Source organism: Monodon monoceros, unplaced genomic scaffold (assembly GCF_005190385.1).
Source record: "Monodon monoceros isolate NGI ecotype Baffin Bay Population unplaced genomic scaffold, NGI_Narwhal_1 Super_Scaffold_19, whole genome shotgun sequence".
NCBI lineage: Eukaryota > Metazoa > Chordata > Mammalia > Artiodactyla > Monodontidae > Monodon > Monodon monoceros.
In genome coordinates, this window is record NW_021703775.1 from 81,337,548 (window position 1) to 81,352,271 (window position 14,724).

The following is a 14,724-nucleotide window of genomic DNA, read 5'->3' on the forward strand; positions in this document are numbered from 1 at the left end:
TCTAGACATTGGCTGCATGTTTGACGAGATTAAGGAATTACTATTAGTTTTTATGTCTGATTAATGGTATCATGGTTTTATTTAAGAAAATTACAGTGTATGGGATTTTCTTCCATATAAACTGGGAGTAGAGGGGTGAAGGAGTTGGGGCATGGGGGAAGCAAGTCTAGCCATGTAGACAACTGCTGAAGTGGGGTGGCTACGGGTACAGGGGAGTTCATGATACCATGCTCTCTGCTTTTGAGTGCAACTGAAAATTTCCATAATAAAAAGTTTTAAAAAACAAGTGAACAGTACACAGAGGATATAAACGTATAGATATTATGATATATATAACATATATGGCCCTAAATTCCTGAAGGAATGTTTCTATTTGCACCACAAAGTCTGCCACACATCAGTTGTGACTATGGGTAACTACTCTTAGTTCTTTCATCTGTAAAACAGGAAAAAATAACAGTACCACCTCATAGGATGGAAAAGAGGATTGCATGAGAATATATATGAAGCACTCAACCAATGGTTGGCACACAGTAAGGGCTCAAAATTGTTCACTTTCCCTACATTCCTTTAAAATTGATTTTTAAATTTTCACTTAAAATCTTAAGCCTATTTGAATAAAACACAAAAAAGCTAATACCCTACTATGTTCACTAGTAGGAAATTTAAAAGCCTCAACTGTTTGTGCATTGACTGATTTAATGGAAAAATCAAATATAAGTCATTGATGGTGCCCTCTTGCTTTTCTTCTTTTCTAAGTTTTAATTTTAGCTATATTAAGAGAGATTCTTTCAGACAAAATATTACCAACAAAAAGGGTAAAAATGTTGTTCTCTTGCCTAGGGACCATAAGGAAAACTTTATTTTTACAACAGAAAGCTAAGAAAAGGTATACGGAGTATCTGCTACAGTAAGACTTTTTATTTCTAAGTTGAATCAATAACAATATCTTTTAAGGATTACATTCCTTATCATAAACTCAGAAAGTTTAAATTTTCCTAAAGTTTTAAGTGATGAAACCAAATATAATGTATAATCATTTAAATTCATCAAGATTGTTGGCTCCGCCTCAGAGAAGAAGGATAAACACCTTCGAGTATCTGAAGTGCTCTTGCAGCCTCTCTCTGCTTAGTTCTCAAGGCCTGAGTGTTCTCTAAATTATTTCATAGTACAATGTTTGTCTCTTCTGAACCCACAAAAATGAGTCCTTCTGTGTAACAAAATTCTCCATGTAGCTGAAGATCTGCTCTCTTAAACATCAAAACATTTCATTGTGACCATTTTGGATGGAAATCTTTTAAAACTCAGTTATACATTACTTGGTTATTATTAAGCAAAGCATATTCAGCATATTCGTTAAAGCCTTTAAAATTATATTGTGACAACCTGTCCACTGTTATTGTGGAAATATTAGAAAATACAGGTAGAGAGGATGCACAATTTGGGGACATGCTCTGTGTTGAAGCCGAGACGTGGTCTGGTTTATTTAGCTCTGTGGAGCTATTGTGTGTCATGAATGAACTTCAGCCCACTGTAATTTGAGTTATTTTGTCTGCTTCTGCTTCTGATGCTGGTTCCTCTATTGTTTGTCAAATGAATATCATTTATATTTGCTGTCAAGATGCGTATCAGCAGACACCTCTCAGTCTCCTGCCTACTCTGTTTCTTCTGATGATGAGGAATTTGGAAATCAGACAACTCAGCCTGACAGAAACACACCTCCAGGCAGAGTGAGCAGGCTCCGAGTGAGCTTTCTGAGAAAAGTGTATAAGCTTTAGTCACGGACTCAGTGACCTTTTGATAGGTTAGCTGAACCCTTTTTTGCTTACTCTGTGGTTCTAGGCTATGGTCTAAATAGGCAAGTGATTCGACGGATGATTTTGGTGCATAAAATCATGGGATCATAAAATTATGCGTCTACATGGTTTGGTGTTTAGCCTTGTAATTCCTGCAGAGAAAAATATCTTGGTTGTTTCATCTCCGACTATACCAAGGTGTATTTATTTGTAACTAACTATCTTTTATTACAGTATTAAACTCATGAGGAACATCCAAAAGTCCACTGATCGTTCGACGTGAAAAGTGTAGGGTACAGGCTCCCCTCTAACTTCCCCAGGCTGACTCTGCAGACACAACAGCACCAGCACACCACGTCCTAACAGGCCCGGTCCTGTGTGTGGGCCCCTCGCGGGACAGGGCTACAGCCTTTTCTCCTCTTCTCAAGGAAAACTTAAATCTTTTTTTTTTTACATCTTTATTGGAGTATAATTGCTTTACAATGGTGTGTTAGTTTCTGCTGTATAACAAAGTGAATCAGTTATACAAAAGCCATTGCACTGACTGCCCAAAGGCCTGTATCACCCCAGATGCGGAGCTGACCGAAGGTTGGGATTCTGGCCTTTCGTGGTTGCTGTTAAGACAGTTATACTCCTTAACCATTCTAGACTCAGCTAAAGTCTTTTTGAGCAGCAAATTTCAATACAGATAACTTCCTTTTAGTATCTTCTACTGTATTTTCTACATTTTATTTATCTTGATTGATACTCAACTCAGGAAGTTAAACTCTTCAACAGAAAATTAGTTTTGTTTAAAAAAATGATCATAGTTATCATTTATCGAGTATTTACTATGTGACAGACACCATACATCTCATTTAATTCTCATGAAAACCCTATGAGGCAGCTTCTATTTTCCATTCATTCATTCAACAAATACTTGGTGAGCACCTACTATGTGCTACGCACTGTCCTAGTCTCTGAGATTTTTCATTAAATAAGACAGAGTCCCTGCACTCAAGGACCTGACATTCTAGTGTATGTATAATAATATAAATAAATATATAATAATATGTAATAAATATATAACAATACGTTATATATGTAATAATATAATACATTCAATAGTGACAAAAGCTATAAGCAAAAAAGATAGGCAGGGGGGTTAGAGAGTGATGAGGTGTGTGTGGGTGTGAGGGCAGAGCTGTGATACTTTAGACAGGATGGCTAAGAAAGGCCTCTCCGAGGAAGTGAAATTTGAACAAAAACCTGAAGGAAGTGAGCCTCTGTAGACACACGGCGGAAGAGCATTCCAGGCTGAAGGTACGACACGTGCCAAGGCCTGCGCGGGGAGTGTGGCTGGCAAGCTCCAGGAGCGGCCAGGAGGCTGCTGTGAACCTGCGCGGCGAGCGTGGGCATGCGGAGGAGCGGGAGGGCAGAGAGGAGCGGGGCTGGCGGCCCCACAGGCTCTCCTGACTTCACTCGGAAGGAGATGGGAGCTGCTAGAGGTTTTGAGAAGGGGAGGAAGGTCAGTACCATACCCTGCGTTTACAATCAGGGCAACAGAGCTGTAGAGATGGTAGATTACCTGCCCACACGAGCGAGCGGCAGGGCTGGGATATGAACAGCTGGATTCACGAGCACGTCCTCTTAACTATGGGAATGTGCCTTACAGACAATTCCTATGTCAATATGGGAATGAGATTAGTATAAAAATATAAGGTTACAATCAGAAAAGTCTTTATAATCTAAAACTTCTTCCAGCTTTATTGATATATTACTGACATACAACGTATGTGAGTTTAAGGAGTCCGACATGATGGTTTGACACATGTGTATACTGTGAAATGATTATCACCGTGAGGTCAGTCAACACGCCCATCCCTTAAACAACACTCAGTGTGTAATTCTGAGTGTCTTGATTCTAAGTTCACCACCTTCTAATTCCAACAAATCACCTATCTGGCTCTTACTACAGCCAACTCCTTCAGGCCAAACTAGAAGTTTCATCATGCTTTTTATCCTGTCATTTCTAAGAGCATCACATACCTTTTACAGAATTTCTGAGTACTCAGCCAATAGAGGGAATTCTTGGTCATCAGTGACTGGCCTTTCTGCTTCAGGACTCCCTGGAGGCTATGCCCATGGAAACAAGTTCTATCACTGCCCTCTTCGGTCCAGCTGAACTGAAAACTTGAAGGGCTTTGTTTTTCAACAGTTGGTGTTGAACCAACCAGTGTGCTAAATTGTTTTTGTAGACTCACGACCATTTCTGGAAATGAAGGAAAAAAGAAAAGGAATAAAATAAAAACTAATGTTAAATCACGAATAAAGTCTGTAGTTTACTTGATAGTAATGTACCAACGTTAGTTTCTTAGTTTTGACAAATGCACCACGGCGATATAAGAGCATGACACTAGGGGAAACTGACAGTGGATGAGGATGTCAAGGAACTACTTAAAAAGGCTTTAAAAAGGTGAATTTTACGTTACGAACATTTTATCACAATTGAAAAAAAAAAAAAGAATGAACAAAACCACCTAAAGGCAGTTCTCCAGATAAAGAGTTCTGAAAGTCATAGATATATGGCATTTTAGATTTTGGTGGAAACTTAAGTTCTGTTTTGAATAATGCAATGTTCCTGAAATAAATAGATAAGATTCCTATGGACATTTCTTGCAGAGGATGATGTCTCTTTGGATGTGCATTGGAACACTTCCTAAAGAAGTGAAGAAAGTACATATGCATTTACTTTTCAAGTTAAGATACTTAGCTTTTCTACAACTGTATTGTTACTTGGCATTAACAAGAGGAAATGCAGCTCACCCCTTCTTTTATATACCACTGATCTGTCAATCGCTGAGTGGTAGAGTGGCTTTTCACTTTTCCATAGATACCTGTACAAGGTAGAAAAACATTTGGAGCAGAATGGAGAATAAATGGACCTCAACACATTTCAGAGAAGTTTCTCTAAAGCAGTGTCTGAAATTCGTGATACCCCGTGTAATAGCTGTGACTTAGAATGACCTACTGACACATGTCTGTATAGAGCTTATGACCTAGGAGTAGGCAAGTAGCACTGAAGGAGGCAGCAAGGTCACAGAAAGATATGCTCCTCCCCAAAGTCTCCCAGATGCCATAAGATCCCAAAGAAATGATTAATTACATCAAAATGCAGAAACAGGGGCTTCCCTGGTGGCACAGTGGTTGAGAGTCCGCCTGCCGATGCAGGGGACGCGGGTTCGTGTCCCAGTCCAGAAAGATCCCACATGCCGTGGAGCGGCTGGGCCCGTGAGCCATGGCCGCTGAGCCTGCGCGTCCGGAGCCTGTGCTCCGCAACGGGAGAGGCCACAGCAGTGAGAGGCCCGCGTACCGCAAAAAAAAAATAAATAAATAAATAAAATGCAGAAACAGCTTCCTTTACCATAAAATTCCCTTGCTGTCTGTTCTCATAAAGTGGAGCCACCTAAGAAATAACTGTTCCTCCCTGTCTTTGGCCAAATGCCCTTCTGCTGGGGATGAAGGTAGTGGTACTTCTGATTCTGATAACCTGTACAAAGTTAACTGTAAGTGCCCACCTTCTGATGTAGAGGTGTAATCATGGTTAATAGGTGATGGTCTTCCTGAAAATTACGGGTGAACTAAATTTTAATGAACCATACCACATTTAAAATATTCAGAGAGCTTCTCACTTGTGATTCTTTCAAATATCTTTTTGTTATTTATTTTATCAAATAATAAGTGACAACATACTCAAGGTAAAAAATCTCTTAATAATAAAGAAGTTCCCTAAACAGTCTAATCCCACTCCCTAGATAAACCCACTGTTAAAAATTCCTTGTGAATACCTAATCTAGATAGATTTTCTTATGTATTTATAACAAACGCCCATACAGGTGGCAATTATGCTATAGTCAAGGAGGCACTCTTACTTCCTTGGGGTCATATGCCCAGAAGATGGGATAAGTGGGCGATCTAAAATAATAATACTGTTTAGATAGTCCTTCTTTAAAAATTTACTTTACTTTGTTTACCTCTTCCCAAAACTACAAAAGCTACAAAAAACAGAGGTCCACTACAAAGCCCTAACATTTTCTCCAGGATGCCACAAAGCCCTGTATGCTTTGTTCGTCCAGTCTCCCCACGTGACTTGTTTCCCCACTGTTAGAAATTAAGGTATAATTTACATGTAGTAAAACTGACCCTGTTCAGTGCACAGTTCCACTAGTTTGGATAAACACATACAGTTGTGTAACCACCACAATTAATCTACAGAACAGTTCCACACTCCAAAAATCTCTCATGCCTCTTGACAGTCAGTCAACCCCTCTCCATACCCACAGCTGAACTTGATCTCAGACAACCACTGATCTGTTTTTCTATCCCTATAGTTTAGCCTTTTCCAGAATGTCATATAAATGAAATTAGACCAGATGTAACCTTTTGAGTCTTTCATTAGCATACTGTATTTATGAGTCACTCATATTTCTGGATGTATCAGAAGTTTGTTCCTTTTTACTGCTGAATAGTATTCCATTTTACAGATATGCTACTGTTTATCTGTTTACCAGCTGAAGGGCATCTGGGTTGTTGCCAGTTTTTGGCCACTGTGAATGAAGTATATATATCTACATATACTCATATATAGATTTTTGTGTGAACTTCATCTTTTGCCCATTTAAAAACCTGAATTGTTTGTTTTCTTACTGTATGAGAATTCTTCATATATTCTAGATGCAAATCTTTTATCAGATATGTGATTCACACATATTTTCTCCCAACCTGTAGCTTCTCTTAACAGGGTCTTTTGAAGAACAGAAATTCTTTCTTCTGATGAAGTCTGATTTATCTTTTTTTTTCTTTTATGAATCATGCTTTTGGTATCGTGTCTAAGAAAATTTTTGCCTAACCTAAAAGGCTGCAAAGATTTTCGGCAAGTGCTTTGAAATTTTCCTCCGTGTTCTTCTCAACATCTCCATGGAAACTGGAAGTCATCAAAGCAGTCTCTAAAGGGGTTTTTAGGCTTTCAACTACTGTTTATTAGTGTTTTTCATAATCCCATGCATAGGGACCCATGCTTAGTAACTTCTATCTGACAATACGGAAGATGATGTCCAGAAGAACAGAGAGGAAAATTAGAAATTTACGTCAACAATGGAGGTGGGGTAGGGTAAAACAGGTAATCAGCACGCACTGGGGCTCTGTGCCCACACATCAGTCAGTAGTGACTTACATAAGTTACCTCACTCGGCCCAAAGCACATACTCTATGAAGGATCTTGGTAATGGATCCCCTGGACAAGCTCCTCCCTGGGGCCTGGTGTCTGTCTGGAAAATGCCATTTTGATACTAGACGTACTTTCTTTGGTCACTAAATTCTCCCATAAAGTAGCTAAAAGTCAGGAAGTCTTAGATGTGCAACTGATTGTAGCACTGCAACATGAGTTTGGGCTCTAATAGCTATGTCTGAAGTGTAAGCTGTTGCCCAGTTTGAGTTCGTGAATGCCTATTCACTACTGAGACGCCCAAGTGGCATGGCCCCTGAATACCTAGCCTCGCAGTATCGGTCAAGACAATCCCAGCTGGCCCCCAAAATGAAGGTCCAATGGCTGATTCTCCAGGACAACCTAAAAACACAGGATAACCTTCTGTTCTTGCTGCTACTCTTATACCTGCTGAGATCCAATGACTTCTCCAACAAGGAAGAGGAAGGGCCCACCCAGTTCTCCGGGGGCCCGCGGCTTTCAGAAGTTCACCTCCCACCCCTTCTCCCTCATCATTATCCAACCTGAACAGGAAGAAACTGCTCATCTTCTCCCCTTTTCGGCAAGGATCCTCTCTCCCACAGCACTTTATTCATCCCTGTAAGTCTGTTTCTCTGTTTAAATGCTCTCTTAAATTTAGAGGAAAAATAATCTAATTCTGCCTGCAAAAACTGAAATTTAGTTGTTAGAGTATAAAGCAGGCATTACTAGCCCTATTTTATTGATGAGGAAACTGGAGCTGAATGAATTATCATTTTAACTAATTTGAGGAACACTGACTTTTCTCAAGGGATATAAAATTACTTGATCAAGTGCGTACTACTGTCAATTTACATAAACTAGAGAGATGTTAACTTTTTCTTCAAAGTCTCACAGAGACTCCAAGTTCTAAGAATAGATATAAAACCGTTCAAATCAGAGATCTATAGCAATGTACCCTATATTACATAAGATAGTGTCTCTGAAAATTTATGAGCTAACTATGTTTTAGTGCACTGAGGCTAAGAACTTAAGTCCTTTGCCCACAGTCAAACAGCTGGCTGTAATACAATCAGGGTTCAAGCCCTGCACTGTCTCTAACGCTACGCTCTTTCCACTCTAGCACAATGGACCTACATCAGAACGAGAGCTCAAAGTCAAACAGTGAGACTGACTGAATTAAGTATACTACTTTCTTTCTGCTTTCCTTTGTTTTGATTTTTACAGGGAACTTTATTTGGGGGGAACATTCCAATTACATATGTCACAGGCTGACATTTGTAATCTTTGTAATATTGGGAAGCATAGATGGGAGACGATCCACTTTGAGAAAGGAAAGAGGGAGGAATATCAGAAATGCAGGAGAGAGTCAATCATAAACAGCTGAAGACTAAGTACAATATGGTACCCTGGATTGGATCCCGGATCAGAAGAAGGACATTAATAAAAAAGGACATTATTAGTTTAGTTAATAGTAATAGAAAGAAGAGAAAAGTTAATTTGGATAGATGGGTCAAAAGTTCTAGAAAAAATGTCACAATGCTGGTGAGTCTAAACTGATGAAACTTCAGCTTTCAAATGTAAAGTAACAGACTTGAAAATAAAGTAGGTAAATCTAAAACTAGAAGAGATAACATACTTTGCCCTGGCTTCCTCCCACTTTTGTTTTTTTTCATCAACAGCTGTCTTCATAACTTGGTACCATTTTCTGAAATCAAACCATGGCTTATCTGAAAGAAATGAAATCCATGATTATTAACCAAATATGTCACATTATTATAACACACACTGTTCCTCTGAGTCTTCACTCACTGATGTGACTCAGCATTTATATACCAGCCCTCGGAGACTACGGAGGGAGGTGCTGCTGTATCCATGCTAACACCACTGCTGAGCAACCTGCCGTCACCCCCTTCTCTGAGTTCCTACCTGTACTGTGGCCCTAACTAAATTATACCAAAACCAAAAATGTCTGTTTCTCCTAGATTTGACTATCACCCCCCTGAGAACAGAAGACATATTTTGTTTATGTAGAAGACTACACAATCAGGCCTCTTCCTCCTGACCCAAATCCCAGCACAGTGCCTGGCACAGGGTGGTGCTCCAATACGTCTAGGAATACATGAATTAAGGGACAAACGATGGCTATATGTGTGCAACGGCACCAGACTTCTAGTTTCATCAGCTCCTATTTCTGTTCTTCCTAATCCTAATCCAAATCCAAAGACTCTAGAGATAAGTAGGAAAGTGGATTGCATTGGACAGGTGGAGTGATGTCAGGGTGAGACAGACAACAGAATTGAATATATAGTCAAGCATAAAACTACACTCCTCACTCTTTTACTCAGTCCATGTGGGGAGATGGGAAGAGTAGGGAGGAGAAAATTGAAATTCAAGGTAAAGCAGGAAAGCGGCTTAGAGAGCAAGGAAGTCTGAAGGAAGGAAGGCTGGCAGGAGGAGGATGGCTGAGTGAGAGGCTGAATTTCTTATATATTCTCTAATGAAGATAGTCTACCTTCAATGTCTAGTTAAAAATCTTTCAACTGGCCAATATAATCATTACTTATGGCCTTGTAGGCCACAGAGCAACAGAGCCACAGAGGACAGGCAACTACCAGAAAAGCTATAAGGAAGGAGGAAAACTATAACAATTAATAGAACACAAGGTTCTTTGACCTTAAGTGAGTCATAACTTCTGAAACTCCTCATTAGTAATGTGGGAAGGCAGGGGGACAGTGGACAGCTAGGGAGCAGAGAGAATGGGGACCACAATCCCTGCCCTGCTGACACTGTAGGTTTATTTTGAGGGTCACGGGAAGACAATATGTCAAAGCACCCTTTACTCTAAATGTCTACACAGTCTATGAAGGCCCTTTAACGTCAGAAAACATCTTGTCCAACCTTTTACTCTATGTAGGAGCCAACATGAAGCAATGTGCAGAAAGAAGCATGCTGCATATGTTCTGGAAAGAACACACAAACTAATTGCCACCATTAAATCTAAGCTCCTAAAACCAATGAACATATGTGTGGCATCTTAAAAAGAAAGTCAAACTCATAGAAATAGAGTAAAAAAGTGGCTGCCAGGGGCTGAGGGGTGCGGGAAAGAGGGCGAGATTGGTACAAGGAGACAAACTTTCAGCTGTGAGATGAATAAGCTCTAATGTAAAACATGGTGACTATAGTAGGTAATACTGTATTGTACACCTGAAATGCACTAAGAGAGAACGTAAGTATTCTCACACATACAAAAAGGTAAATATGAGAGGTGATGGATGTGTTAATTGACTTCATGGGAAGTCACAATGCAAACACATCAAATTGCTACAATGTACACTTTAAATATCTTACAATTTTATATGTCAATTATACCTCAAAAAAGCTGAAATTAAAAATAAAACAATGAACATAAATCCTAGTGAGAACATTAAGAAACTGGAATTGAATGTAAGAAGTCATGCATTTACCACACTTTATTAAGTGGATATTAGGCCAGTCACTCTGCTAGATATTAAAGACACATTAAAAAAAAGAAAGTAAAAAAGATATGGCCCCTCCCTCTAGAAGCTTGCAATCTACCTACTTGTCTGCCTGCCTGTCACTTACACAGCAGTCACTATGTGGCAGATACTCCAGGCACTGTACAAATACTGGCAGCCTAACAGGGATAGAAATGCTCAGTCCGCTAGTTACAATTCAGTGTTTTAAACAACTAAGAGAAGTCTGGACAGGAGTGGCTGTGGCAGGGTCATCGGTTCTGGTTTGGGAAGAGGTGAGCTGGGGAGTAGGTGTGAAGAGAGGCCAAAGAGGGCATTTACGTTGCGTCTTGAAGCATGAAGATGGACTTGCCAGGGATAGAAGGAGTTGGGGGGAAGAAGGAAGGAACACTTCAGGTAGAAGGACCAATGTGAGCAAAGGTTGAAGGCACTGGAATAGACGGTACACTCACAAAGCTGCCAGTAGGTTCATGGTCTAGTATGGCTAGTGAGTAGGAGCTGGGAACTAAAAAGCAGGCTGGCCTTTACACACAGTAGGAAGTCAGTGAGGTTTTTTAGTAGCCTTGAGATATAATTAAATAATTATACATATAAAACATTCCGGTACAAGGTACAATTTGTATATATGTGTACGTGTATGTGTATATTTCTCAAAGTTTCTTCCCTGTGTTTATTGTATCTTTTAATCCACCATTTACAATCATTTTGAGTTTGATTCATAAAAAAAGTAAGTACCTTCTTCATTCTTTTCATTATATTTCTCAGCAATATTAGACAAAGACCTGGAGATACAAATAAACAAATCAATTTATTTAGAAATCATTTATTGGAAGACAGTTAAATTTGGAATTCTTCTGAAGGAAACGTATAGAACAGTACTTGAAACTGATGCCAACTTTTAATGGAGAAGCTATCACTGAAACAGGGAAGGAGACACTATAAATACTGCCACTCTGTTGGCACTTTAAGATTCTTTTACTTTTCAAAATAATCTTTGAAGACACATAGTGCCAGAAGCCTAAAGGTATACAGATGAAGTGCTAAGTGACTCTTTAGGATTTTGTATGATGATTTAAAACTCAGGAATCAGTAGAGCAATGAGAAACATGTGTATCTACCTAAAAATAGGAAGAAAACATGATCCAAACAACCTACTAAGGGAAAATGAAATCTCTCACAACTAGCTGAGTCAAAATATTATATACGAAGTAACTGTTGCTACTAGTCAATGTTCTATTAACACCTGAGAGTCTCTATTTTCTACTGAGATATAGCATATGGATTCCTTTACTCTGAATAATTAGGTAAAAGCAATACAATTTTCTCCTCATAAGATTGACATACACTTACCATTCTAAATTGTCATCCAATAAAAAGAGCAGTTTCAATACCACTACAATGACAGCTACAGCTTGTACATCATATTTAACAGTTTTTCCCTTTTTAGCTATAGGATCAAATGTTAGAAAATCCACTTCTCCCATTCCAGTCACTTTTACCACGTGGCAGGTTAAATCATGCATTTCATCTGTTGAAGAATAAAAGAGTAAAATGTGAATTAAATTCTTTGGCTAACTAGACTATACTAATGTGTATATCTATGAGATAAGTTTATCTTAAAATACGATACTATGCTAGAACTCTGAGACATACATTTTGTAAATGAAATCAACCGAGAAATGATATTTGTATAGAAAAATTAATGGTTGAACGCTAGCAAGGAGTATCTTCTCCTATTTTGACTTCCCCAAACATCTGCTATTTATAGGACACATCTTGCCACCTAATGCACAGCCACACATCGTTTTTCTATTGTTTCATCCATGTTTCTTGTCTGTGTTTCTATAGCAATTTGCATTTACCTGAAACTAACTCTCCTGTAAGACCAAGAGCTTCTCTAAAAATGCACTCACTCACCAGCAGGAAGCCTGGCTAGCACACTGGAAGCCTGATGTGCATCTTACCAGCTGCACTGCTTTCCCAAAGAAACTACATGCTCAGCACAGACCGCATCTATTATTCAAGGCTGAATAATGTGGGACTCGGAGTCAGAAAATCTACGGCCTATGTATTTAGGCTTTCTAATCATTAGCTTTGTAACTCCAAATTAGAGTCACCTAACCTCAGTTTCTTAATTTGTAAAATGGGTTATGGTGAGGATAAACATTAAATAAGATAGCACAAGTGAATATACTTTGAAAACTCTAAATTACTAAGCAAATTTCTTTACTCACTAATTTAAGTACCTAGGATGTACCATATTCTATTTTAATTAAATTCAAGTAGAATGGCTATTATTTATAAGAGCATAATAAATTGTATTGTATTGAATCTCCTACATGCATTCAGTCATTATATCCTATTGATTCTATTCTCTTAATGTAGTATACAATACTTCAATTTTATAGTAGTATATACAATATTACACACAGCATATATATTACTATATATAGTATATAGTATTATATATAGTGTATATTATTACATATAGAATTATTACTATAAAGAACGGCATTTCTTGAAAACTGTCTCCCCTATTTATTTAAAATTAATTACCTTGAAACTTTCTCTTACGCCAAAAGTACAGAGTAATAAAAAAGCAAGTGGAAGAAATTATGAGGAAGGAAGCCAGGACAGCAGAGAAAAACTAAGCAGTACAGGATTCTGAACTGGAGCATTATGTGGAAAGAACACTAGCTTTGGAATGGGACGGCTGCATTTAAGTATGTACTCAGCCATCTACCAGCCAGGTGTCACTCAGTTTGCCTATGTTTCATCTATAAATGAGAATACTCACCTGCCCACCCTTCCCACCTTCACAAATGAGGTAATATAGATGGAGGCACTTTGGAAACTCTGTAATAAAGTTCCCCACAAATTATATACTGATTGTGAAAACTGCCAGAAATTCTCTCTGGCAGGCTCCTCAGTCCCAGTATGAGGGACAATACTAAGAAATGTGTTTGGAGTTCACTCAAAGCCATCAAAGAGGCAGTGCTTACTCAGTAAGGGTGTGTGTGTGACATGCTTGCTAAAACCTTTCTACCGAGTTCCAGAGACGACACTGTCATACATAAGGGCACTGAGGAGGGGCATTTGTTGCCCCAGTATGCTTAAAACCACTTTTAGCTTTCTGGGAAAGGGCCAAATACATGGGTTTCTTCTTTTTGATCAACAGCACCATAGAGCTGATAGTACTGTAGAGAGCAAACTTTAAATTTTGAAAATGGCAATATTCTAGAGGTCTTCTTATAATCTTATGGGTGCCTTGTCAATCAATGACACATTTTACAATATAAATCTTAAGGTGCAGGGACTTCCCTGGTGGTGCAGTGGTTAAGAATCCGCCTGCCAATGCAGGGGATACGGGTTCGAGCCCTGGTCTGGGAAGATCCCACATGCCACGGAGCAACTAAGCCCGTGCGCCACAACTACTGAGCCTGCGCTCTAGAGTCCGTGAGCCACAACTACTGAGCCTGAGAGCCACAAATACTGAAGCCCGTGTGCCTAGAGCCCATGCTCCACAACAAGAGAAGCCACTGCAATGAGAAGCCCACGCACAGCAATGAAAAGCCCACGCACAGCAATGAAGAATAGTCCCTACTTGCCGCAACTAGAGAAAGCCCGCGAGCAGCAACAAGGACCCAACGCAGCCAAAATAAATAAATTAATGAAAAAAACAAAATCCTAAGGTGCAGGGACTATTACATGTTAGTCTGTCGATCTATTTTGTGTGTTGTTTCCCCCCCACAATTAAGTAATACAAACTCAGTACAGGACATTTACAAGATACATAAAGGTAGAAGAAAGGAAAAAAGGCATTGCCATAGCTTAGAAATAGCACTTCAATATTTTGGTATATTTATTTCTAATATTTTAATGAATATTTTAATTTTATGTAGCTATGCTTATATATAATTTTATAATTTGGCCCATTTCGTTTTTATTATAACATAAACATTTGCCATGTTTTAACTCTTCACAAACATGATGTTAAGAGCTGCATAATGTTCCACAATGTAAAATAACATTGTTTACTTAAACATTACCTTTCTGTTGGATATTTATTTCTAATTTTTCAGTATAAATAAAGAGGTCAATAACATTTGTGTATACTTTTTTTTTCTATATTTCAAATTATTTCTATTGAACAATTTGTGAGAAGTAAAATTTCTCTATCCTGGTTCTTTTTAATACAGTCTCCAAAAAG

General features: G+C 38.7%; 1 protein-coding gene across 3 annotated transcripts in view; it reads right to left on the minus strand.

The window, feature by feature from the left end:
• TAF1B (TATA-box binding protein associated factor, RNA polymerase I subunit B) overlaps window positions 1–14,724 on the minus strand; it is a 59,303-nt gene that overhangs the window by 1,783 nt on the left and 42,796 nt on the right. The window contains exons 10-14 of one of the 3 annotated variants that reach the window (XM_029232605.1): window positions 11,865–12,042; window positions 11,250–11,296; window positions 8,657–8,747; window positions 4,602–4,672; window positions 3,825–4,047 (exon numbers count right to left, since the gene is read on the minus strand). In XM_029232605.1, the coding sequence (XP_029088438.1) occupies window positions 3,825–4,047; window positions 4,602–4,672; window positions 8,657–8,747; window positions 11,250–11,296; window positions 11,865–12,042 (610 nt within the window). Of the gene's footprint in view, window positions 1–3,803; window positions 4,048–4,601; window positions 4,673–8,656; window positions 8,748–11,249; window positions 11,297–11,864; window positions 12,043–14,724 lie in introns of those variants that run through there. The other 2 variants (XR_003794991.1, XM_029232606.1) reach the window with 2 other exon arrangements.